The 25,458-nt window shown below is 41.9% G+C and overlaps 2 protein-coding genes across 9 annotated transcripts in view; one reads left to right on the forward strand and one right to left on the reverse strand.

The window, feature by feature from the left end:
- Positions 1-25,405, forward strand: part of Hnrnp-k (Heterogeneous nuclear ribonucleoprotein K) — an 83,224-nt gene extending 57,819 nt beyond the window's left edge. For all 5 annotated transcript variants that reach the window (XM_071791495.1, XM_071791494.1, XM_071791498.1 and 2 more), the window contains 5 exons: positions 18,951-19,079; positions 19,342-19,858; positions 20,094-20,245; positions 20,420-20,589; positions 22,076-25,405. In XM_071791495.1, coding sequence (XP_071647596.1) covers positions 18,951-19,079; positions 19,342-19,858; positions 20,094-20,245; positions 20,420-20,589; positions 22,076-22,103 — 996 coding nt within the window. In that variant the 3' untranslated portion in view covers positions 22,104-25,405. The remainder of the gene's footprint in view (positions 1-18,950; positions 19,080-19,341; positions 19,859-20,093; positions 20,246-20,419; positions 20,590-22,075) is intronic.
- LOC139820914 (cytochrome b5) lies at positions 12,724-18,941 on the reverse strand. 4 transcript variants are annotated; one of them, XM_071791508.1, is made up of 3 exons: positions 18,868-18,941; positions 13,936-14,216; positions 12,724-13,112 (listed from the first exon to the last, which is right to left on the reverse strand). In XM_071791508.1, the coding sequence occupies exons 1-3, from the start codon at positions 18,924-18,926 to the stop codon at positions 12,979-12,981; spliced, it is 474 nt and encodes a 157-aa protein (XP_071647609.1). In that variant the 5' UTR covers positions 18,927-18,941; the 3' UTR covers positions 12,724-12,978. The 4 variants fall into 4 exon arrangements, with proteins under 4 accessions (XP_071647609.1, XP_071647608.1, XP_071647610.1 ...); XM_071791507.1 differs by lacking the exon at positions 18,868-18,941 and adding an exon at positions 15,738-16,004; XM_071791509.1 differs by lacking the exon at positions 18,868-18,941 and adding an exon at positions 15,145-15,330.
- Positions 25,406-25,458: the final 53 nt, after the last annotated feature.

Raw genomic sequence — 25,458 nt, forward strand, 5'->3', positions numbered from 1 at the left:
CGTAGTGGTGAGGCCCCTTTGTGGTTGAATGAGGTCCGGGTGTAGTCGCGACAGCGACCGAAATCGAGCCAGGAGCGCATGACGGATCCGCGAACCCTACCCGCCTTTTCAGTAGTCGTTCGTTCGCACGTTCGCGAGGTTCTCCACGCTCCACGGTTCGGCTAACTCGTGTAACAAGACATGCTGCTCTCAGTGCACACGATTCAGAGGATTTTGCGGAGTTCTTGTGGGGTTTTCGTCGATCACGGGTACGTCAGTTGAACGATATTGATCAATTTCGCGCGCCGGTGATAGTTTCGTTTGCTTAATCGTTACGAAATATCGAGCTTCTTTTTAGAGGATTCTTTTTATTGTATCACGGTGCGTTCATTAGAAGTACGTTCGTTTCTTTGCATTAACACAGAGAAATTTTTGAAACTTTAGCTTTTCGTTAATGAAGCATTTAAGAGAATTTATTGTAAAACTTTTCGCCATTATTGTAACTTGAAACAAAGGCGCGCGCTATCGAGAACTACTAAACAAAACTTTCAAATATTAACCGGAGGCGGAAGCAAGTACGGGCGCGTAGATACAGGAAAGGAGCACGTTCATCTGTTTGCCCGCGTCGGGAATAGGCTACGCGAGTAAACGCGGGCTCAAAAAGTGGAGTTTGCGCCGAGATTTATAAACTGTTTATTAAAACAGCGAGAGAGAAGCGATAGAAGTTGGAAATAAAGCGTAGCGGGGAAACCGTAGAAAAATGAAAGAATCGAGGAAAAGAGAAGAGGCCTGTATTTGCCTTAGCTACGTCTGTGTGCAGACGCTGCCCGTTTTCCAGACAGGCGCGTTTTCGCTTCCGTGCTTTCCGTAACGCGGGTCGGCAGAGAGCATCGTTGCTGAATTTAGATCGGACGCATGATAGAGGATTCTTTATGTACGATCGATTATGCGAATTGATTGAAAAATTTCCATTGTCTCCGTATTGGAGATGTCCGCTCACTTCATCGTTTTGATGTGTTATCTCTGTTGCCACGTGGTCGAGTGTACTGTGAACGCGTACGTACGAACGTACAAATGAAACTGGGACAAGTAGATAACTCCAGATTATCTCTCTCGCTAGATAAAGCATTGGAAAACGAGAGAAACTGTTCCTTTAACGGCAATTTTATTCTGATCCTATCATTTAGGCCCATAAAGTGAAATGCTGAGCGCTATTATCAACCCTCATGATATCTATCAAACCTGAAATGGAGTTCGATTCACTTTTAATTCCGAAGTTTAATTTTGTACGGAAATACATATGAATTCAAATTCATTGAAATTCGGCCCCTAACACGGTTTTTTTTTATTTTATTTTATTTAAATTATTGATTTCAATTTATTATAAAAATTGTATGGAAGATGAGGTATACTATATTAAAATATTTCAAATTTATGCTAACGTCGTTTCGGAAAAATTTCAAAGTGACCTACTTGAATTTAAGCTTCGATACAACGACAATTTATCGTAATAGGAAATGGGCGATGATAAAATTTGACGCCGGTGGATTACCTCGCGCGATATTCGACGAAAATCACATTTTATCAACGCCGGCGTCCCTAGGAACCGCGTAGATTTGTCGAATCTACGGTTCAGATGGGAACGATTGGATGTTTGAGAAAAAAGCGAGAGAACCGTGGGTCGCGTGGGACTCTCTTTCGTATGTTTTCCGGTTTACATTGCAATCAGCGACGAAGGTTTTGCTGACGATATTTTCGCGGACGCTATTTCGTTGACACCAAGTTTCACCGACAATATCCACCGACGTGCACGTGCACCGACTTCTGTGTACCAGAAATTTTTAGTTTATTACGTTTCGAAGGTAAAAACTTTCCGCAAAAACTTCCGGACTGAAATATTATCTCTCTTTCCCTGAGGGCGACGAAATAGTTTTTTTTCGACATGAGTAATGTTTATACTTATCGAAGAAAAATATTCGGCGATAATAAATTATATTGATAAATATTTAGATCGTGCTATTGATGAAAGTTTTATCAGCGACTTTTATGTAATTTCTCGTTTTCACTGTGGAGCGGAGAAGAGACTGAAGGAAAGGTCGGAATCTTTTTAGACTTGCACGTGAGAACGGGAGAAAATTGATCCGGAAGCTTTTATTATGTACACTTTCCACGTCTGTCGAGAGGAGCGAATTTCAGTGAACTTTCTCATTCTCTCTTCCAACATGTCATATTTTAATTTTAAATCGCGTCCCGTCGAGAGATGAATTCCGTTCTCCGAAAATTCCCATATATAGCAGCGATTTTTTTTTTTTTTTTCATCACATTGATCTACATCGGCGCTCGCACTTAGAACACATTTGAGAATTTTTTACATAATGATTGCTCTGAATTTTCTCTCGTTACGTTGCGAGAAAATTGTTTTTTACATTAATGCAAATTTCACTTTCAAAGTATCATCCTCAGCTCTTTCATTTTAATTAACGAGTTAATGCCGTTGTGTAGTTTATCACTCTTTCGATAGATGCGACGTAATTACAATCCCATTTCTAGTGATAAGTGATAAGGCTCTCGTGCTTGACTTTACGAGAAAGGGCGGTGGTAGGGAAAAAAAATAGCGAACGAGAACTCGCGTGTCATTGCGCCGTACTTCTCGGGCGGAAATTTATGCCGTTCGCGGAAAACGGACGGCGAAGGGCAAAAGGGAAGAGAAAGAAAGGCACTGGCAAAGGGATAGAGGGGAAAGGAACGAGTATCTCGAAAATAGAACCCGGCCACTTTGCCGGGGACAATATCGTACGTCTTAGCCTCCACTCTGTAAAATAAACAGCTCCCCTCTCCGCATCGTACGTCGTCACTCCCTGCGGATGTCCTTTTCGTCTCTCAGCCCTTTCACTACATTTTCATACGTCGCGTCCGCCGCGTGTACGGGAAAGGCGAATTTTCGCGATATACCTCCTCGGTTCTGTGTGCCACTTTATTCCCCTTCCCTCAGAGTCTCTCCGACCAGAGCGTACCTCAACCATCTCCCACGGGAATCTCGTATAGAGGCGATTCGCCCCGTGTGTATACGTGCGCAACGCATACCTCGACACATATGTCGGTGTGTGCACTCGTCGCGAGACTCTAAGACTGTTTATTAAAAAGCTTTTAGCGATATTAGACTGTCCACTGAGAGGAACTGGGCTTCTCCGAGACGAACGGGCTTCGCCACGTGACCGTCGTCTTTGATCATCATCGTGAGTGAGAAGTGGACCCGCTGCGAAACATGCGGGAACCGTAAATACGGCGAAGATACTGAAAATCGATGAGTTTTTAGTTTACTTATAACATAACTTGACGTAAATGAGGCAATTTAAAGTTTCGATTCAATATATATTTTATGATATTTTTCCTGGAAAAAGTCGAATTTTTGTTAAAATTGTCCCTTCGGGAATTTTGTTTTTTAGTACACGAATACCGAAGTGTTATACAAATTCTATAAGTTTAAATTTTTAGATCTTTAGATAAATCTCGAATTTTTCTAAAGAATCTTTCTACACAATTTTTCTTAAGAATCTTTCTAAAGTATTGACACTTTCTTTATGTTTATGCAAATTTTTTTAACTTTCTATTCCTTAAAATAAATATTTTATGAAACTTCTCCACTTTCTCTCAGTATTTTTTTAAATATAATTTTTAAAATTACGAAAATAAAGAAAACAGGCCAAGAAACCCAAATAATAATCGAATTTATTTGCATCTCAAGAATATTCTATAATTTCGTCTGAAAAATTAATAAACCCTCAGGAAATTTTTTCTCAAGATTTGAGCACTCGTATGCGGATGGTTTATAAATATTAAAATATTTTTAATTGAAGAACCTACTAATATATTTCGATCACTCGTCGACGATCGATCGATCCTCTCAACGAATAGCTCTCGTCGGTTCGCCGATCTTCAGAGAATAAAAAATGCCCTTCAGCATTTCTTTCCCTCCATTTCTCGCCCGCGACGACGCCGTCTGGAGTTCGTTAAAACACTCTCGAAAAGCTGCGTACACAGCCGATGGCTGCGGCGCCCATTATTCGACCTCGCGCCATCCTCTCCACTCCTCTCTACTTGCCCACGTTCTGAAAACTTTAGGCACTCCGTTACTCTAACGGCTGTACCATAATCTCACGCGGATCGATGTTTCATCCGCATCACCTCGAGCGTTGACGCACCTCCGAGAACAAGCCGCGTGATGTTTTCTGCACGTCGTTTCGCGATGCATGTACCATTGCGAACAATTCCATAATCGTCGGTTCGGAACACCTAGAATATCGTGCTCTTTCCAGGAATTCCTCGATCGATTCACAGCTTTTTTCGACGGGGGCGAGCATCCATCTTGCTAAAGCGTCGAAGACGAAATGACAAGCGACAGTTCCTCTCCAGTCCCATTCATTCATTTACCGGAGAACAGTATTGCAAAATGGAGATTTTATAGCGGGAACGAAACCATGCTATTTCCGGGTTTCGTTCCAATGTTACCTCGGGGCAACCGAGAGAGGCACCCGTTCGATCGTGCTATTTTCCATCCCGCCATTGCGCTCGCCGACGTTTCGCAAACACGGTTCTCACAACTTGGCTGCAATATCGCTCGCAACCTGTTTCATGTAAGCCGGTTCGGTTGCATCGCGATTATACATCGTGAGAAAAGTGCGCGCGAAAAACTGGGCAGAACCGCGAATCGATCGAATCGTTATTCGAGAGTTTTTCGAGGGCGCGAGTGCGACCGGTATCGGCCAGTTCCTTCTTCTCCCCCTTCATTAATCACACGGTATTGCAAGCATGCATCGCGCGCAGGAGAGCCAGATAGACCTATCTATCCTTCGGGCAATTAAGTTTTTATCGTATTCATCTTCCTTCCTATCGGCGCGGTTACACACACGCACGCGCGTGTTCGGACCGTGCCGAGCCGAAGCCGGAGCGCGTTCGCCAACAAGAAGAGTGAAAAACAATTTGCCGCATAAATCCGCATGCGTGCCGCGCGCTCATCTCGCGACGCGTGAAATATCGCCGTCCTCGAGAACGCGGCGGGACGGCCGCGCGCACATTTACCAGGATATTTATTATATCCTCCGTGCCGCCGCCTTACAATTCCGTGCGCGCCCGAGTACTTTGTCTCTCCCTCTACTGTCTGTTACCCTTTTGCGTATGCACCTGTTACCGCTGATGTTCTCCAGTTTATTTTCTCCGTCACCAACGAGGAAAATAGCATCTTGTTACGGCGCTCTCTCTGTTAAAGCGCCTTATCTGAGAGGAATTGGAAAAATTGCTCCTTTTCGAGAGACCGGAACGAACGGGGTCGCGGGAGGAAAAAAGTAAGTGCGAGGGGTGGACGGCAGCGCAAAAAGTAACCGGGAAACTGCCGAGAACTCGTTACGTCCATTTGAGAATACCCCTCGTTTCACCGTGGATTCGCTTTCTCTCTTTGCGCACCTCGCTTTTCTCCCCGTTTCTTCCCGCTCATGGAAGGAAACGACTTCGTGGCATGTTCTTACGCCTTTCCTACTCAGCATTAAAACGTTTAAATCATCGTGATGTCATTTGATTGGCTGTCAGCTTTCTGCCAATCTCTGCGCGGCGCGACTTAATGGCTCGAGAGCCAACGCGAAATCGAAAGCAGAATAATCCTGAATAAGCAAAAGATACTTCCGAAACGTGAAATTCAATCGGATCGCATTATCGCGACGGTTTTCTTAGAGCGGCGCGCATTAGGTGCTTTGAAAAACTTACACTCGCCTCACACCGAGGCACGCATCGATGTTTTTAAAGCTCGCCGGGTGGAAAAGGAGAGGGATGGAATCATGACCCTTCAAAGGGACCGTATCGAGTTTCCGCTTCCTCGCAAAGAGAACGGCGCCGAGCGCCATCGAGAAGTCGACAAATAGAAATAAGAAAAAAAATCACGTTTCTGCCTTGGCATCTAAATGTAAACGATCCTTTACCGCCGCAGGGAAGATGAGGGGCGTCTCAAATTGGATGAGTTAGAATTACACGACGAACGTTGTATAATCCGCAATTATTTGATATCGAAGGGTACGAGATATCTTATCCCCAGATCAATATAATCTTGCTTGAGATGTTTTAATTCGCTTAATTTATTTAATTACCGTCACCGGTGGCCATTTTTTGTATTGTCATTTTCCTATCATATCTAGAGCATCGTGAGTGCATTACAGTGTTACAGAGTAAAACAAGATAATATCATCGTCGTAGTTTTTATATCGTTAATAAATAAACAATACCACCTATGTAACAATTAGTAAAGTTCCAGGAGAGACAAAAAACTGTGCCAAAAGTGAAATATACAACAATTATCTATGTAACTTCTTGAATGAACATTGAAATTCATCTATGAATAATAGCGGCCAAAAAACAGCCCAAATCCTATAGAATAATGAAACAACCGAAGTAAAAAATTGCATTTGCAGAAAAATGTCACATAGGCAGTATTATTTATTCACAAACGATATGCTCTAGCGTTTCCAACGTGCGAAACTGTTATCATGCCGAGAGTGTCATCCCTTTGCGCACCATCAAAGGATTCGCGGAGAGAGAGAGAGTGAAAAGAAAAGAGAGAATGAGACGAAAAGCACGGCGTTATGAGAGAGAGAATTATGAGAGTTGAAGAACTCCGCGACCCAGAGAAGCCGGGAGGGTTGGGTGTATTTCAAAGTTTCCGCCGGCGCCGGAAGTCGGTATGTAAAGCAGATGGCCGACGGTTGACAGGAAGGATATGTGGTTTTCCACATATGTCACCGCGCGGTCCTTCCCCGTGCCCCCTCTCGCGAGTTTCAACACGCGCGCATGCATGCGCGAAGTCGACGGGGGTAGTCGGACGTGGCACGACAATGCGACTTTCCACCACTTGTTTCGGAAAAGCGACCAACTCCCGGATGGCCGGCGTGTAAATGCCGACACGTGGACGGCCGCGGGCGTGTTACGTCCGCCCTGGGTTACAATTAGCGTCGATGGACGTATGACAATTACGTGGAGCACTTAACAAGCGGATCAAACCAATTATGAGTACAATAAAAGCTCTTATTTAAATGATAGCTCACGCGTTCGTGCTTAAAAAATGTTTCTTGCTCGATAAAATGTATATCTATATAGGCAATGCATAAAGGTATTATTATTGTTTATATTGCTTTGTCGGATAAAATGTGTGCGAGTAACATATGTAGGTATTATTTAATCATGAATAGGTTCTGTCGAGTCTTTCACGTTCTCTCCCTCTTTCTCGATTTCACATGTCACGTTCGCGTGTCGTTAAATTCTTACACTCCAGTTAACCAGCTGGTACTTGGTTTCCTCTATTAAAATGCTTAACTTTCGCAATTAGTTGTCCCCAAACATCCACGATTTATTCATCCGCATCTTTTTGCGGAATGAGAAACGCCTACTCGGATTGTGAAAATTCGCGATCTCTTTAGCGGTCGTTACGTAATTGTTTTACAACAATTCGTAGGAATAGAAAGTGGAACACTATAATTTATTCCGCTGATTATAGTCGAAAATTTTTGCAAGTATTAAAAAACATCCCGTTTTTATGTTGCACGGAAATTAACAACAAGTTTATCGTTAGCAAGTAGAAGTAGATATCTTACATTAGATTAGATTATGGACATATTTACATTTTTATCTAAGAAGTATTATCTAAGAAGAATTAAGAGCGATAAATTCCAAAGATTATAAAAGCGATATAATGAAATATAATGAAGAAATATAATGAATTTATAAAATATATATAGATATAGTTAATTAGAGATATTGTTATCGAAAACAATTCGTTGAATTGATAAGAGTAATTTAACATTTAAATATTTTCTTAGCTTTGTATGCACTGCAGCTGTAATCTGTTTCGGCTATTTATTTAGTAATTTTTCAAATTTTACATTATATGTTGTTTGAATAAAAATTAATATTGTTAATTGAAGTAATTAATGATTTTTCAAACAATTTTGAAATTATTGGTAATGGTTTTATGATAAATTTAAGATAAAATAAAATATATATACATTAATATATTTGATCCTTAAGAATTTTTCAAAATATCGTAGGGGTATATTCTTTTTGTCTGATTCGCGTAACACAGGCTGCTTTGGATTAAAGCAATTTGCAACTTATGAGAGAATAACATTATAGATAAGATAAGACGTCGGATATAATAAACTTGTTTTGCTTGGTGATTTATGTAATATTGCTTGATTGCCATTTTGACTGCCAAGTCGATTTCGAGCTTAATAAATCGAGTATATTGTTTTAATATTTTTTTCTTTTTAATATCTTAATATAATTTATATCGTTTATTATTCTTAATCATAGATAAATAAAACCTGTCACAAATAGATGATTTTACAGAAATTTACGCGTCATCCAGATATGGGTGACGTGGCAGTCAAAATGTTAACAATTAAAGTTAATCTATTGGAAAAATGCTCTATATAATTTCATTAAAAATAGCTGATTTAAAAACTGACATTTCTTCATATACTTTTAGCAATTAATTCTAATTTTACATTTATTCCCCGTATAAAAAAGTATTGCATATTCCAATGGAATTAATAATGCTTAGACATTGACGACATTAACTTTAGCCGGACATTAGCTATTTATGTAACAACGTTTAACAGATATATATATATACAAAGTAAAACTTTTCTTTTTTTGAAGAAGTTAATTATCGAGCTACGCTTTGGATACCATAGAGGCATTAGAAACTAATACGACATTATTCTTATGTTCTAACACCGTTCTATATCACACGTCACATTATTACGCATCCACAGCGTTCTGGCTGTCATCCAGCGGATCGATTAATACTTTTTTTAACGCGAAAAACAAGAAGCTCGCTGCGAGCACTATTCCACTCATGAGTAGGTAAAAAGGCATGCCGGGTCCTCGAACGTTTTTTTGCTCGTTCGTGTTGTATCCCGCCACCCAGCCCTTCCTCGGCGGTTTGTTCGCCCTTTCCGAATCGTCGATCGTGCCGACCTGATACTTCTTCATCAGCTCCATCGCGTCTTTCGAATGCCCGACATCGTCGAAGTCCTCGGAACCGTCCTTGCCTTTGTGATCCAACAGAATCTCTTCGCCACCTGGATGCTCATTGAGAAAGGTGTGGACGTTGTATACTTTGTCGTGCAAGATGATAAGAACTTTATCCTTATCGTCGTTTTTTTTTATCTCGCTCCGCGTGAATACTCTCTTTTCCGCCATGTTTCGTTGATCTTTCGCTATTTCTTCTTCGTATAGTCGATCTAAAGGAAAAAGAAATAAGAGTTTGTTAGAGTTGTTTTTATCGGGGCTTCAATATTATGTAATGGTTTCTTTTCGTTTCGCGTAATATGAGAATGCATTTCGTATAACCGTCATAAAACTTGTTTCTACTTTATCTTCTTTAATTTCTCGATAAGGCTAGAGCCACGATCGATAACGTAAAAAAAAAAAAAAAAAAAATGCTAATTGTGATTGTCACGTCAATAAGTTTCGAGAATGACGTTAAAAAAGAATTTAAAAGTATGACGTCATATGTCATATGTCATATTAGTGCAACGTCGTGCACGCGTTTCATGGCGTTTAACGAGCAACGGAGCTGCTTGATATCATGTCGAGGTCAGTGGAATGATTGCGTAACGAGCGTTCAGTTGGTTACCACAGGGCTATCACAGTTTCTTTCGAGTACACTGTAACATTGTTGTTGCTCGATGTATAATCTATTATATACTCGAGTGATAATGTGACGCGTCTTGAAATGACTTTGAAATGACTTGACAAATTACTTCAGATGTACCGGATGTAGCAAACATTTGTCACGTAACCGTTATACCTCGTAATATTAATGACGCAATAAATTATATATCTGTGCATATATTTTCGCTGTCTAATCATCCGCTCGAAGGGGTCACGTCGTGGCACTATCGCTACGCAGTTATTTCGATAAACAGCGGAGCCGAACGCCACGCCGTAGGATTGGAGACCATTAGTTAATAGGTTCCTCGAAATTTGCATAACAGTACTTCGCGTAATTTCCCGAGTGCGGTGCTCGGAAAGGCGCTCGGGGAAAATGTTCTCCGCGCGCGCGCGCGCACGCGCCGAGCGAAGGATATTTCCTCGGGTGAAAGCTCCACTTGAGAGATTCGCCCCCTGATGCGGCAGCTATACCTCTCGCTCTCCGTTACGTTTACCATTGAGAAGTCAATATATGCCTGAAGGATCACGGACTCTCTCGACCTTTACAATAATCAAACTTCGTCCGATCACGGGCAGTTGGACGAGTACACTCGCGAGCTTCGCGATGAGATACCGATTCGAGACGTCCATTCGCGAGAACAGTCGGCAAGATCGCCGTCGAAACGAGCGAGATACGAGTTCGAGAAGTGCGTCGGATCGATAGGGCCCTTTCCCATGTTTCCCTCGAAACGGGATGGCTCGTTCAGACCTCGTCGAGTCTGCGGAGAAAAGCTCGTCCGAAGGAGTTTGCGGCAAACGAAGACCAGACGTTTGTCGCGCCACACGTACCTCCTCTTCGTACCTTCGAAGGGTGTGTTACGGATACGTCGCGACTTCCCTGAAGGGAGGAGACGGATCTGGAGAAAAACACGAGTCAGCGGCACAAAATTTGACGTAGGTGTGAACCTCGATGATCTCCGTCGACGAGACGTCACGCGTGAACCTCTCCTCGAAGCCGCACTTGCGTGAATCCGCCGCACACTACGGAATCCGTCTGTCGTTTGTACAGCTTTATGATCCCCCTCTTGGTTTCTCTCGTCATACGGACCCCACCGCTCCGGCTCTTCTCATGTTATCTGCAGACCAGCCGCGACGTTGCCAACCTGCTTCTACTGCAAAACATAACGCTGACGCATTAGATTAAATCACAGCCAATATCCAGAGCTGTAGATGGTTGGATGGCTGGACGAATGGCTAACTTGTGTAAAAACCTGCGATTTTGTAATAATATACTGTTCTTTTTTATGAAAAAGAACATTTTTCATGAAAGAGAACAGTATACAGCCTAATCGTGAAATTCCCTATGAAACTCGTGATTTTAGAATTGCAGTCACGGATGATGGTTGATCGCTCAGGGCGTTCTTGTTTGTAAGAGCAGCTTTAAAATGTACGTGCGAGATCGCGGCCAATCAGTCAATCGCGACTTCGCGTAGTGCGAATCTATATAGTTCTGAGACTTTTGTGGGATAGAGAAGATCGCTGAACTGATAAGACAACTCAGCCAACTTATCAGTTTAGGTAGTTGTAACATGCAGTATACAGAATGGAAACATCAATAGACATACTTTTCATTCAAATGTAACGGTCTTACTTTATCGCGCATAGCTCTCGAACCGCAAGGAATTCTGACAAATATTTTCCATTTATCGGAAAAATTTTATCGGTGGCATTTTGTTAGATAAAAACCACGAATAAAAATAATCTCATATCTCATTGCACCTAGTTATACAGTCAGCACATTAATTAATAAACATATCATGCGCAATATGTATTATACATAATTGCCCTTTTCACCTCTGAGTTTTTCTTGCCATAATGATGATCAAATTGCGCGAGACTTTCTATAAATTTCATCGTAGTCCGAAGACACGCAACGAAAAATAATAGTGATTTCCCAGATGTTTTTGTATAAGATTGCTACGTACCATTCCTGTTTGTGAACTCACGTACTGTGCGGGCATGATGTTCGATTCATATGCAAAAGCGTCTAGTCATGGTGACGCCGTGCAAATCGCAGGAAGATAAGCATGATAGTCGAGCTGGTCGATAGCATTTTTGTGAGGTCGTACATTGCACGTAGTACATCTAAAAACAAAGGAAAAACACACATGCATATATATGTGCGTGTCTGTATTTTTTATGCGCATTTATCTATAATACAGTTTTTAGATAAAATTAAAATCTAACGAATAAGCTCTTTAACATTTTCTAAAGATTCCATAATAACTATTAATTATCATAAAAATTATTTAAAAATTACTATTTTGATGCAATTTTGGCAGAGGAAAAGTTGCTTCTTTTGGCGCCGAGGTCGCACTGTGTATTTCGTGTGCGCGAATTCTGGAATAATACCTGAATATATACATTCTGAATACATAATAATATATACATGTACATGTATCGCGCGCGTGCAATTAGATATTTCTTTCTTCCGCAATCTTCCATAATAGCAAATATTTGAATCGATAACGAATGACGCAACATATCCGATAATACGTTTATATTTATAAAAACATTTCATCGCTTCTTACTTTCATAATTTCAGTCAATCAACGGAGTGACGACTTTTCCGCATTGGTGCAAATTATACTCATGAATCTCATGATTCTTATGAATGACGCACGATCTATTTGCGAGACACTTCAGACGAACCTGCTGATACTTTCTTTCGACGTACATTTCTGGTGGAATAAAGTTTAAATATATCGAACGAATAAAACGCACACCAAAATTAAATATCACAACGAGAAGAGTTACTTAAGCTATGTTTCTGAGTTATCTCTTTCGAATGTTTTTTTTACTTTGTGATGGGTGCCTCATTACAAGTTGCATTTTACAACACACAAAATTATGATAAGTTCAATAAGCGATAAATTTTTAAGCTTAACTATACATGTAGATAGAGCTATAGGTAGGGTACAAGTTCATTTATTTCATTAGAGAGATCCTTGAGATCAAGTCAAAAGAGATAAAGTAAAAAAAATATTCATTTAATTTATATTTTTATTTCTCTAAATAATAAATAACAAATTTTCAAATAAATATATATCCAATAAAACATTTACGCCAGAACAGTTTTACATCGTCGAAGGTAATAAATTATTTATTTAAGATATTTAACAAATAAAAGCGACAAAAAAACCAGTAGCTTTGAATTGTATATAACATTGTATTTTGCAAATTTTAGCATTATGCTAAAATTAATACATCGCGCACGTGAATCGCCTTGTTCTAATCTACAGTTTACTGAATGAACCAGTAAAACATTATTATAGCATAAATTGCGATAGCGCCACATATGAACGTCATATTCTGGGACTGCATTTCAGCCTTCGGTTCTTGATACTGCCAATCGTCCTCCATTGGTTCTTTTACCTCTATAGATAAAGAAGAAAAAAGTTTAGTTTCTAAAGAACTTAATGACATTGAAAGACAAAAAAATGATTTACGGCTACATCTACATTTATATGTAAATGATTCTCTATTAAGACGACAATAGAATGATTGTAATAAATGTGTTAGTAACATTTCTTGTACATTATTCATGGTCGTTGACGTAACGTGCTAGGTTTAAAAAAAGTGCTCATTAAGACGTAGAAATTAAAGGAGACACGTGAAAGATATACAGATTATACAGGATGTTAAAAAAAAGCTAACACTTGTATAGTAATGTTTTTTAGATGAACAGAACTGATAAGATAACACAAGATATTAGAGTAACAAATGTATTTTATCTTTACACAGTCTTTACTTATTCACCATGTGTGCAATACATTCTTGTTCTTAGAATCTTCTACAGCAACGATTTGTGGTCTCCAGAGCCCTGAGGCACATTTCTTTGGGTAGTGTTGCAATCACATTTATAATTTTCTGTCGAAGATTTTGCACATTGCAATGATGGGTAAACAAATGGAGATTCTTTGAAGACAAAATACATTTATTGCTATATTTTGTGTTATTAGTTCTGTTTCTCTAAAAAGTTACTTAATTCCATATAAGTGTCAATATTTTTTTGAAGCATCCTGTACATGAGTCTACATTTATCGGTGACCTAAACATTGCAAATAGAAGCTCGATATACTTTGTCTGCAGCACGGCGCCGGCGTTAAACTCGTAAGCTATGGATTCGAACTAATATTAAATCCGGACAATGCGATTCAAGCGCGAAAAGCGATCGAGGAAAGAAACAAATTGTCAAACCTGTAGTCGTCGTCTTTGATTCAGCGGGGCTTATATCGTCCACCAGCTCTCCGATTTTGAGAGTCTCGCGAAGATTAATCGCCTCGTAACTGTGGCCGATGCTATCGAAACACTCTGTCGCATCTTGCCCCGCTAATTGCAGCAACACTTCTTCACCGCCGGGATGTTCCTTGTGGAACGCTGTGACATCGTAGACCGCGCCGTGTATCACGATCCACAGATCGTTGGCATTATTATGACGGGTAACTTCGTCGGTCGTGTAGATGTCCATTATGATGCCACTGAAGAAGAAACGATTCTCTATGAAGATGCACGAAGGCAAAATCTTCGAGATGCCTCGTACGAGCAACGATTTGTGACTCTCTGCGTATGTTACAGCGAGCTAGATCGCTTTGTGAAGATCCTTAAAAGGTTTGCCTTCGTGTCACCTTCGGACGACACACACATGCACACACGTGCCGGTCTATTTTGACTCGATCTCGATGGCAGATCGATCGTGCACGGGAACACTTTGAAAGGGAAAATAAGCTGTAAACGAACCGACACGATCGCAACGACGACAGCGACGATGACGACGACGACGTGCTTTGTCGCGTTCTGAGTATCTCGCGCATATTTAGAGCCACTGCTCCGGCTGCTTGCCTTTCTTTCTCCTCGCGGATGTCGACGGCGAAAGCGGGTCTCTCGTACCTGTCGCATTTCACGTCGCGAAACGGTTTCCCGCGCGGTGAATTCTCTCTTTCTCCGTATTTTTCTCCCGGCATTTCCGACAAAACGACGCGCGCGCACGAGCAGCATCGAGCGCGGTGATATCTTATTTATTTTATGGTCTCTCTCATATCTTCGTCCAATTTCTACCGACATGAAATCTGTATAGCGTATTCGTGCGTTGTTAATGTTTAATCAATCGCTATTACTTATTTAAGTTCGCGTATACAGCACCGAAAATCGCGCGATGCGAAATTTCCGATTATCGATCGGCACTACATCCATTTGCCAGTTTGATATGGAGAAATTTTAATCTACTGATCGAAATGTACGTCAGGGCAGCGAAGGGATATTCACCGGAGCAATCCGGAGAGTCGAGAGATCTATTATACTTTGATGATAGCAATGGCGATTTGGAAAATGTCACTTCGTTTATTCGTCCGCGACGAGTTTTTATAACATTTACATATGTCAAGGATTTTTTGTGTCGTAGCTTCTCACCTGATTTAAAAAAACTCGATATCCTGAGAGGTGATTTGCGATTATATAACGGTGGGATTTATTTTTCCGTAATGTCACTTCGGAAGTCACGGCACTGCAATTGCTAAATCGCAATAGAATCGAGGTAGCAAAGCGGATGACTATCTTTCCTCACCAATGGCGCACAATGCGTATGAATTTCGCGTCTCCGTGAACTACGATCTCATGAAAATGCAACGACTGATACCTCAGGTGGGCTAGCGATGAGTTGCAGAATAGAGCCGCACGCCATTGTAGGTATTGTACGCAGAAACGTTATTATAATCTAAAAGCACTGTCTATTTCTTTTTTTTTAACTCATGCTCGTTTAAGTAAAAAGTTTGTTATTTGCGAAAACGTAATTCTTTCGAGCCACTAAGCTGTCCGCGACCGTTTTTTCTCGTTTTATAAGGATTATCTTGGACATGAATTATTTTCATTGTAGTCACATTTCTCGCGAATTTTTTTATTTTTAATTTGCCCTCATACACAATTACAATACACAAGCACGAATTTTTAATTTCAATACGTTCTTTCTCTCTAAAATAATCGGTTTACTGATGAAAATTACTTGCCTTGTTCGAGAAATAAAAGTCGAAGTCAGGGAATATAGAAAGCGTGGGTCGTGCTCGACCAATGCCATCGGCATAACTGAAGCGAAAATACATGACATTTGAAACTTCTATCCTTGAGTGCTCTAGTAATAGACAAATATCACGATTAGCGTCAGCCGATAACACCTTCGTTTAGCATTTATGCAATTGTAATCGTTGCGATATTCGTTAGACGTTTACGTAAGAGCACTCGTCGGCGCGGAAATTGTCGCGGAACGGAACTTCGTCGCCTCGAATTGAATAGTACGATTCACGTTTAGATTAGACGCATGACGCCGCCGACGCGACGGTATTATCGTGGAAGTTTGTAAACTTGTGCTACGGAGATGCCGTTGCAACGGAGGACTGTTAAGCAAACGCGAATTCGGTGGCGCAATGCGGTTCATTCTCGCGAAACCGCTCTCGTATGGTTATCCTCCCAGCTCGAGGACTTTGAAGTCCCCTATAGATGTTTGCGCTGAATTACCATAAGCACTTTACGGCCACCTTAATCTTCTAATACAAATCTCTTTACGTTTAATTGCGTCTCGTGGAGATAATACAGTCGCGATGAGAGAAGCGCGGTATAAACAAAAGTTATTAATCTCGGAGAATTATTAGCGTTCCTGTGCATACATATATCTTTTCGAGCTGCGCGTACATGAGATGACATAATTGGTTCAAGTTCGCGGCCTTGAAACTTCGGAGGACAACTAATTATCTCTGTCATCTCTTGAATACTCAAGAAAATTTTCACTCGAAGGGAAAGGACGGAAGTCTCCGCGATCGCGAGAAGTTTCGGAAACTTGTTGGAAAATTGAAAATCCATATAGCTACGGCGCGGCATGCGGCAGGACGATCAAGGTCCCTGCAGGTCATGGCAGACAGCTTCGTGCGGTGCAAGGCATTGTGTAATATTGCTCGATGTTTCGACCGAAATAATCTCGCTTTCTCGCGAAATCTCGCAGGAATACAATCTCTCGCGAGTGTACTCCTGCTATTTTACGCTGCCTATTTATGGTAGGTTGGTTCCTACAAAGGACGATCGATCCACGTTGTTCTTTTCAAGTTTACCGATATCGAATGTCAGAGGAAAGTCCAGCGGAAAGGCAGGCGGGCGGAAGTTTCTTTCGAGGATCCCCCTCTCCCTCGCAGCGTCTCGCTTCCCCGCAAGAAACGCGAGTCAAGAAGCACTACAGCGAGAAGCTTTTATCTTTACCTTTTATTTCTCCCTCTCCAGCGAGCCTCTTCGATTAATTATCAAAGTCGTTAGCCCAGATCCCATCCCCGATAAATCTTACTTTGACAATGCGGAATGAATAAATGAAGCGCAACGCGCTTTGTTTCCTTTTTGAAAAGTTCCGGAAGATACATGCGGCCAATATAAATGAAAGCTTGATAGCGTTACGCTCGCAAACTCCGGATGCTAAATGATTCAAACGTCAGAGAGGTAATGCTGACTGCAAAAACAATCCTTGTCAATCTAAAACTGTTGTGTCGCGTGTAAAGAATCCGCGCTCGTTCTCTCGTTTCTATCGCGCCGAAATTAATCCGGTCTGATTCGTGATCGTATCAGCAGAATTAATTAATTCGATTAAAATCACATTTGGCTTCCCTCACCTCGGCACGAGTCATGTATAAATACCGATCTGCGATGACGTTCCATCGATTTTTCTTCCAAATCACATTCGAACCAGATAGCTGGTCATACAACGCGACACTTTTATTTCTCGGCCCATTTATGAATTCCATTGACCAATTATATCTGCGAGCGATATTGCCTGTTCGCCATTTATTCGTTGTCTGCAATGTGATGTTCGATCGAACATCATCCGTTGTTTGAACAGAATGCAGCTCTATCTTGCCTTCATTCTCTCCCTTAAAAAAATATCGCGCTATTTCTTGCGCCGTAAAACTGAGTCGATTAAACTTTGGAAGTATATAAATTGCATTTGCGTTCTCTCTTTCTTCTTCTGTCTTCGCATGTACCCTCTCGATTCTATCACTTTGGATTTAACGCTGTGTCCAGGTATCAGACGTACGCGAGCCTCAATATCGCCGGACTGTGTCTGCGTCGGAAGCGTTTGAATGGACCTGTACGGGTCTGGCGGGGTTTGGCGAGACTGGGTTGCTTTGATCTGCGTAATTAAACGGCGCGATTTCTCCGTACAATGCGCACGGTTGCCGGACGCGGCACGCGGTGTATATATGTACCTGAGCGGAATAGATTGTTATCTGTTTTGGATATTTCGCGTTTGAGCATACGGCTGTCGATGTTATCGGCAATTTTTCATTTTTGCGTTACTCGCCATCAAAGCTATCTCCGCGCACGTATCCACCCTATATGCATCACTGTCTGTCAGTTCATCGTACACCCCGCTCATTTCCCCCGTGCACAAATGCGCAAAATTACTCGTATATAAAATTTCACCTATACGGCCGTAAACCTCTCTGTCCATTTATCATCGAAAGCTTACGGGCTGATTAGTTTACGACGCGAACGACAGGTCGAATTAGCTTAAGAAAAATTTAAGTGCCACCGAATAGTTGTACCTCTGCTCTTAGCCGTCTCGACGTGGCGTGATCGCGATCTCGGAAAGTAAAGGGTGGACTGTTAAACGACTATCAGCACGCGATCTGAACATTGTCGTCTCGGGGTATTACTTAGAAACCTCGCGGCAAAGACCGGAGCGGAGCGCAGATTAGTGGAGCGGGTACGAAAACGTTCGAGCATCGTTAAGTCGTTAACCAGGGGGTTGGGTGAGAGTTGTCGAGGAAGCGGACGGAGTATCACACCCTGCTCGTGACTCATGCCCGATTGTCGGAGTAATTAAAAAGAACCGTCGAGAACACACGAAGAGTAGAGTTACTCGCTTCGTTACATCAGCGATTTATCGGTCGAAGGTCGAAGAAATACAAGACTGAAATGTGAAACTAATTTCGATCTAAAAATTTCTGAAGACATGGCAAATTTTTATTGGCGGAACCACGCATTCTCCGAGTTGAGAAATGAGTTGAAGAGAATTGTTATTTTAGCCGACGTCATCAACTTGTCGCCCGTAACGGTAGATCGTCGTTGCGCACGTGTCCTTTTTTCAATGCAAATCCGTACGCGGAAAGTTTCCCGAACTTTATCCCGATCCCTGAGCCCGTGTAACTGTCGTCTAACATGCCCGAATATCTTTTGCGTTTCAGAAAACCGGAGCCAGGATCAAGATCTATTCGAACACCTGCCCCCGCAGCACGGATCGTCTCATCAGCATCTGCGGGAAACCCACGACGTGCATCGAATGCATACGCGAACTGATCGCCACCATTAAGACCGTGAGTATATACCACGAGATCATGACTTTCTCATAAATCTTTAATAGCTACGCCGTTACATTTCGCACGTGCGGGCAAATGTCGATCCTTTGTTGGACAAAAAAGTTGATTTGTTTCGTATCCTTCTGTGGCGTTCAAGTCCAGCGTTTGAATATATTACTGCCGTTTTTTTTTGTGGATAACGATACATCAATAGTTTCTTTTTTTTGAATGGATTAATCTTCGAGGAAGAGAAGTGTAACGTCAAGTTTCTATTTTTCAGTCACCGCTGAAGGGTGTGAACAATCCTTATGACCCGCATAACTTCGATGACTTTTACGCCGACGACTACGGCGGTTATGGTAACGCAGATGGTGGTCAAGGCAAGGTCGGTGGATTTGGCGGACCCGGTGGTGGCCGTGGCGGTAGCGGCGGTGGCGGCGGCGGTGCCGGGGGTGGTGGTGGTGGCGGCGGCGGCGGCGGAATGCCACCGAGACGCGACAACCGCGGCGGCGGTCCTGGTGACATGAACCGTGGTTTTCCGCCACCACGAGGCGGCCCACGCGGCGGCGGCGGCGGCGGTGGCGGTGGTGGAGGTGGTGGCGGCGGCGGCGGAATGTCCGGCGGCCCACCAGATCGCGGATACGGCGGTAACTCGCGCGTGGGCGGCGGCGGCAGCGGCGGCGGCGGCGGTGGTGGTGGTGGTGGAGGCGGCTACGACGGCGGTCGTGGCAGCGGCGGATACGGCGGCAGCGGAAACCGAGGCGGTCCGCCACCCTACGGCGGCGGAAATTACAACGGTAAGAAGGAATCTTGATGATCCACTTAAGCGATGATCAAAGGGACATCTCGATCTAGTCTTTCAATCGGAAAACCTGAACATCCTTGAGCCTCGCGGTAGAGATATTAAAGTTCTGTGATGAAAATTAGGATGAAATACAAGCATTATTCCGTTAAATCTTTGTACGTCGTCGAAATATTCGGAATTTGTGTTTATCCGTGAAATACGAGTCGTTAATGTTTCTTTTGTCACAGGTGATGGATGGATGCAAGGAGGTGCGCCCAATGGCTTGGGTGGCGGTGGTAACACGGGAATGGGTGGCCCACCCATGGGTGGAAACAACCAAGGCAACCAGGGCAACATGAGTGGAAACAAGACCAGTACACAAGTCACCATTCCTAAAGATGTAAGTCGACTATGAGCTTACTACCCGTGTTTGTTTTATACTTGGTGAAAACTTAAATATTCGTTGCATTAATTTGTTATGGATAAATATCCGTTATGTGTAATGATGTCGCCTTGTTTGATTGAAGTCTATTTGATCTTAGTCTAGATGTTGAAATCTTATCTTTGTTTGCAGTTGGCTGGAGCTATAATTGGCAAAGGTGGTGCGAGAATCAGAAAAATCAGATCCGACAGTGGTGCTGGAATAACTATAGACGAGCCACTGCCTGGTAGTAACGATCGCATCATCACCATCACTGGGATTCCCAGTCAGATACAAATGGCCCAGTACCTGCTGCAGCAGAGGTAATTGCTATGACAGATATTCCTATCATATACTTAACATTAACGTAAGAACCTGCTTTTTATTTCATGTTAACACTGTAAATACTGCCTTTATATTATATAGACAGAACTTGGAATCGAGCATATTTATTGTTAAAAGCGTCATTAAATAAAGATAGAAGAATATATCACGAAAAGCCTTGATGTTTAAATATATACATCTCGTAACAACGCGATAAAAATTGTGCGATATAATGCTTGTATGACATTGTAATATTCATATTATCATATCATGTGCCGCTACTTTATAATTTTGCGAAGCTTTGCATAAATATCTTAACGAAATGAAAAAAATAATTGTTAGAATAAAATCGAAGAAGGGAAAGAATTATATAATCCATATGTATCTCTAATTCTACCTTGAATCTCAAAAGGTATAATTAACTTTGTAAACATGTTTGTGGATGCAAGATAAAACCGGTTTATAGTGCGTTATCGTTCTATGACTGATATATGAGACACACATTCAGACTCTTCGATTTTATATGCTGCTGTGTCTAATCATACATTGGAGTACGCTCCTTCGTCGTTGTCATGCGCGATAATAATTTCTCTAAACTTCATCCACTTTATAACCGGCTGCCATCGCATCGGATAAGCTCATCACATCCCTAGGAACTAACACAATCCGACTAACCAAACGATCGAGGCGAACTATAATATTCGCAAAGGTGAAGGAGTCGGAAAGAGAGATATGGATGGAAGGAGGACGACGCGCTGAAGGAATCTTTAGCCCAGCGTGAGGAATGGAGCACCGTTGTATGGAAGACTAGTGATTTTGTTGTTCTACTTTCGATGTAACAAGGAATCACTAATCATCCTACAAAGGCGTTCAAGAACTTCGCCTCTGCCTGAGAGACCTGCTTTCGGAACTAACATCATTCCCGCTGCGCTCCGTTTGCTCATCGACGCGCCGTAATTTCGCGCTAATAAACAGTAACACTTCCTTCAACAATGTGACTGTAATCATCAAGTAATTGCAGCCAGATAACGGTTGTAGCATTTACTCATATTCGAGCCATCTTGGATTCCTGATAACTCCTTGTAACCCGATTCTATTCTTGATGCATACTAATACAATTAAGGCTTTGTGCGCTATTGTCATTGCGATTTATTCCAAATATGTTTATAGTGTCGCTCAAGTACAATATAAATTAAGGCTTTTTATATCGACGATTATTTAATCTTATTTACGTAACATGAGATGCTTGGATTCTTGTCATTCTGCGTTTTGTTCCCTATAAATCATTTTTAGAAAATAGTTTAACGAAAGGAGAAAAATTCTCGTTAGGAGAGTAATTAAAATGTAAGAAAATATGCTATTATTGTTTTAACTTCATTAATGTCATTTATCGTCTTAACTTTCATCTCCCTTGGCTGTTTTCCTCAATTCTAATTGTTATTGGCCTTCGACTGAACGAAAACTCCGTTAATCTTTCTGTTCCAGCGTACACGAGAATGCAGATCATTACTAAGCGTGGTGAGGGATGCATTCGGGGAAGAGGGGAGCCAAAGATGCGCTTTTATAACTTTTTTTTAGAAATATTTCTTGGGCAAACACATACAAATGCTGAAAGTGGAACCTGAAACAAGTACATTTGACATGCACCTGCAGAAACGCGCGCAAGAAACTGGGATACTTCCGGCAAAGTGTTGCGCATAGGGAGATAATCCATAGAAATTACACCACATAAACACACACACACACATATATATACACACACCACCCGCGAATCACCCTCTCCCAGGAAGATAAACGCTTGTGGTCGATGCTAACGTGACCTTTGACGTGGCGATCCTTTTCAAGGATAGTCGCCCATTGCAGCCTGCAGAGTAAATCGATTCACAAATCGAGTACCGTTAACGTTTTCGATGTCGGCCTTTCTTTAGTATAGAATTCTCTTATTTGTATCGTGTCCGCGAGGCACACATACTGTCGATGTGACAGCGGGGGGGTTTCAAACTGGCGAGCAACCGCACCATGTTCCCCGATGTTAGCATTCCCAAGAAAACATATTTTAATGGAAATCCAAAGAATGATCCATTTTTTTTACCGTCAAGTGCGCACTATTTCGCAGGCAACCATCGTGTATCTTCTTTTTTTTCTTTTTTTCGTTATTAGCTCTTCTCTTTCGCCCGACGAAAAATCAATGTATTTTAATTTCGAATTATACAGATTGTGCCAACGAACAATCGAGACGCTGGCGCGAGACAGCCAATTTGAAACCGTTAGACGTGACTCTCTTGAACATCGAGACCTGACAACGCACACTTTTCCCATTACGTTTCTTTCCAGCTTTTTGATGAATTCTTTACAAATTCTAATCCTATGGAAATAAGAATAAATGCGCATAGAATGAATGCGAGGGCAACAGTGTCGAAGGAACGGAGAGGTCGAGCGAGAGAGAGAGAAAGATAGATTTTACTAGGTAAACGCAGGAAAAGAACTGACAAAGTGTATTCGCAAAAAGAAACTGTACATAAGACCCACTAACGACCCTTTCCCTTCCTTAATTGCCGCATATATATGCGTTTCTGCTGTTGCATTATTATTGTAGTTATCATTAATTATTATTACTATATAATTATTGATAAGAGTACTTTTGCGTTACTATATCCTACCCTAAATCTGTATTAATCACACCCTTCATCCCCTAGCAGACGCGTAAGCATTCTTAGCGCTATAATGGGTAGAAATATTTAGGCTTAATGAAGAGACATAAGTTTAAGGGGGCACCATCGGCGAAGAGCGAACCGTTACCGAACGCGATTGGGTTTAGAAATGATAAAGACGAAACTGAAATCTGCTACGAAATCCGTCATAGTAGTGATGTAATATTTTGGTGAACCATTACTGTTCCATGTGTTCTTTGACGAGTGTGAATGAAACATATTTTCCAGTTCTTTTTTTTTTCCATTCGCCGTGCAGTTATTTTTTTATATTATATTGTACAGGATCTTGCGAGAAACGTGCGAATTCGTGTGAATCAACGTAGATTGGTCTAAAACTGTGACGCTGTTGCCACTGCTATATATATTTCAGCAGATTGTCCGTTACAATCACCCTCGTCGATGTGTAAAATCCTTACGCTGAAATCCCGATACGAAAATGCGATCGCGAATATTTTAAAGATAACAGCCGGATTCGGCATACAACATGATCTCTGTAAATATGTACCTCTACTATATAGCCACCACCTTGAAACATGACTGCTCGAACGGATGTACCTTTTTGACAAATAGCGGCCGTGTTGATGATTTTCCAAGTGCAATTAAAAACGATTGTACTGAAAGAAAGCATTATTTAGCCATCAAAAGTCATTCGAGCGATCGTAATCGCGAAAGCTCCGTCCCGGACGTTCGATTTAATACTCGAGCGAGTACGCCCGGACATGGCTAAGTAATGTCACTTTTGAACCCGTTGGAGGGTTGAATATTGTCATGATGTATGCCGGGCTACATTAAAGCCAGTACAACCTTTTTGACGGATAAGAAAAAACACAAAGGAAGAAGTATGGTCAATGTAATAATATAATTCTAATCGCCGTTTCCACTTTTCCCGCGTACCGATGGTCAGCCCCGAGTTAACTCGTAATATCCTTTCCTCTTTCTCTCTCTTCCTCCAGCCCCCTGGAAAGTACATTTAGTCTGGTCAGTAGACGTCACCCCTATCAGGGTGCCTACAAAGGGCATTTTTAAGCATCTTGACCATGGACCGGTGTCCATTATACAGTGGTGTACCGACCAGTAGGCAGTAGGTGACGCATTCGCAGTCTGTTACACTTTCGGTGTCGCCGCGCGCGGATTTGCATATGTACACAAAGGACCCGAGCAATGATACGCTCGGCATGAAATGTCAAGTGAAATCACGATCCGTATGTAAATTTGCGTGTGCGATGGACTTTGCAGAGAGTTAGCGATCTCCCGTTATTCTCGCAACTAGATTCCGGTCGACTGTTCACAGAGGAACGAGCGCGATTGTCTGTGACGAGATTCCCCTAATTCTTTTTTTTCTTCTTTCCCTTTTGTAAATTGTTTTTTCGGTTCTGTTACCATCGTATATCATTGTTCAAATTCGAGAGAGTAACACAGCGCCGAGAAAAAATATCCTCGCGTGACGCTCACGTTACGCCAGATACGTGTTTTGTATATTTATTTTTTTTTTCGATTATTTCTTGAAGCTAGAGATCGAGTAATATTATTTTAACGTCGGAGGAAATGTCACGACTGCCGATCTATGTGAACAGTTCCGCGGGAATCGTCTCGGCCCGCCGAGGTCCGCGTGGCAAAGGGGATCGCGGTTTCTCTCGTTTGAACAGGCGTGCGAATGAGACCGCAAATGAATCAAAAACTATACCGCGCGCAGCTTCGTCCGCGTGTTATGCATTTTTCGTCTAACACACAAACACACACACACACAGGTACATACACTTGTTAACTGTAACCCATTTCACTACGACGAGGCACATGAGCACGCGTGAATGAGTGACAGTGCGTGAGGATGCGTGTATAGACGCGTGTGCTTGTCCGAGTGCGTGTGTGCATGGGGAAAATATCGACGCCAGATATATAAACCGGTTTGTTACAACTGGGCTTTTGGTATCGCGAGAGGATTGAAAGAGATGCATGATCACAAAAGTGGAAGAGAGAGAGAGAGAGAGAGAGCGCTATACACTCGTACGTATCACGATTACGTGTACTGTATAAGGTAAACAGTTTACAATTATTTGTAACGAATACTTTTTATTTGTCAAATAAAAGTTAGTACAAAGGAGAAGCCGCCGCGTTGGACATTTTTATTCCATCAAGTCAGCCGTCAAATCGGGCGGA

Source organism: Temnothorax longispinosus, chromosome 10 (assembly GCF_030848805.1).
Source record: "Temnothorax longispinosus isolate EJ_2023e chromosome 10, Tlon_JGU_v1, whole genome shotgun sequence".
NCBI lineage: Eukaryota > Metazoa > Arthropoda > Insecta > Hymenoptera > Formicidae > Temnothorax > Temnothorax longispinosus.

Excerpts from the sequence above, each read along its gene's own strand:
- LOC139820914 (XM_071791506.1), bottom strand. The coding sequence starts at position 14,699 with ATGCCGGGAGAAAAATACGGAGAAAGAGAGAATTCACCGCGCGGGAAA. Across the intron at positions 14,217-14,475 it reads TCGTCGTTGCGATCGTGTCG|TGGCATCATAATGGACATCT; the intron begins GTTCGTTTACAG and ends TTTCTTCTTCAG. Across the intron at positions 13,113-13,935 it reads ATCAAAGACGACGACTACAG|AGGTAAAAGAACCAATGGAG; the intron begins GTTTGACAATTT and ends CTTTATCTATAG.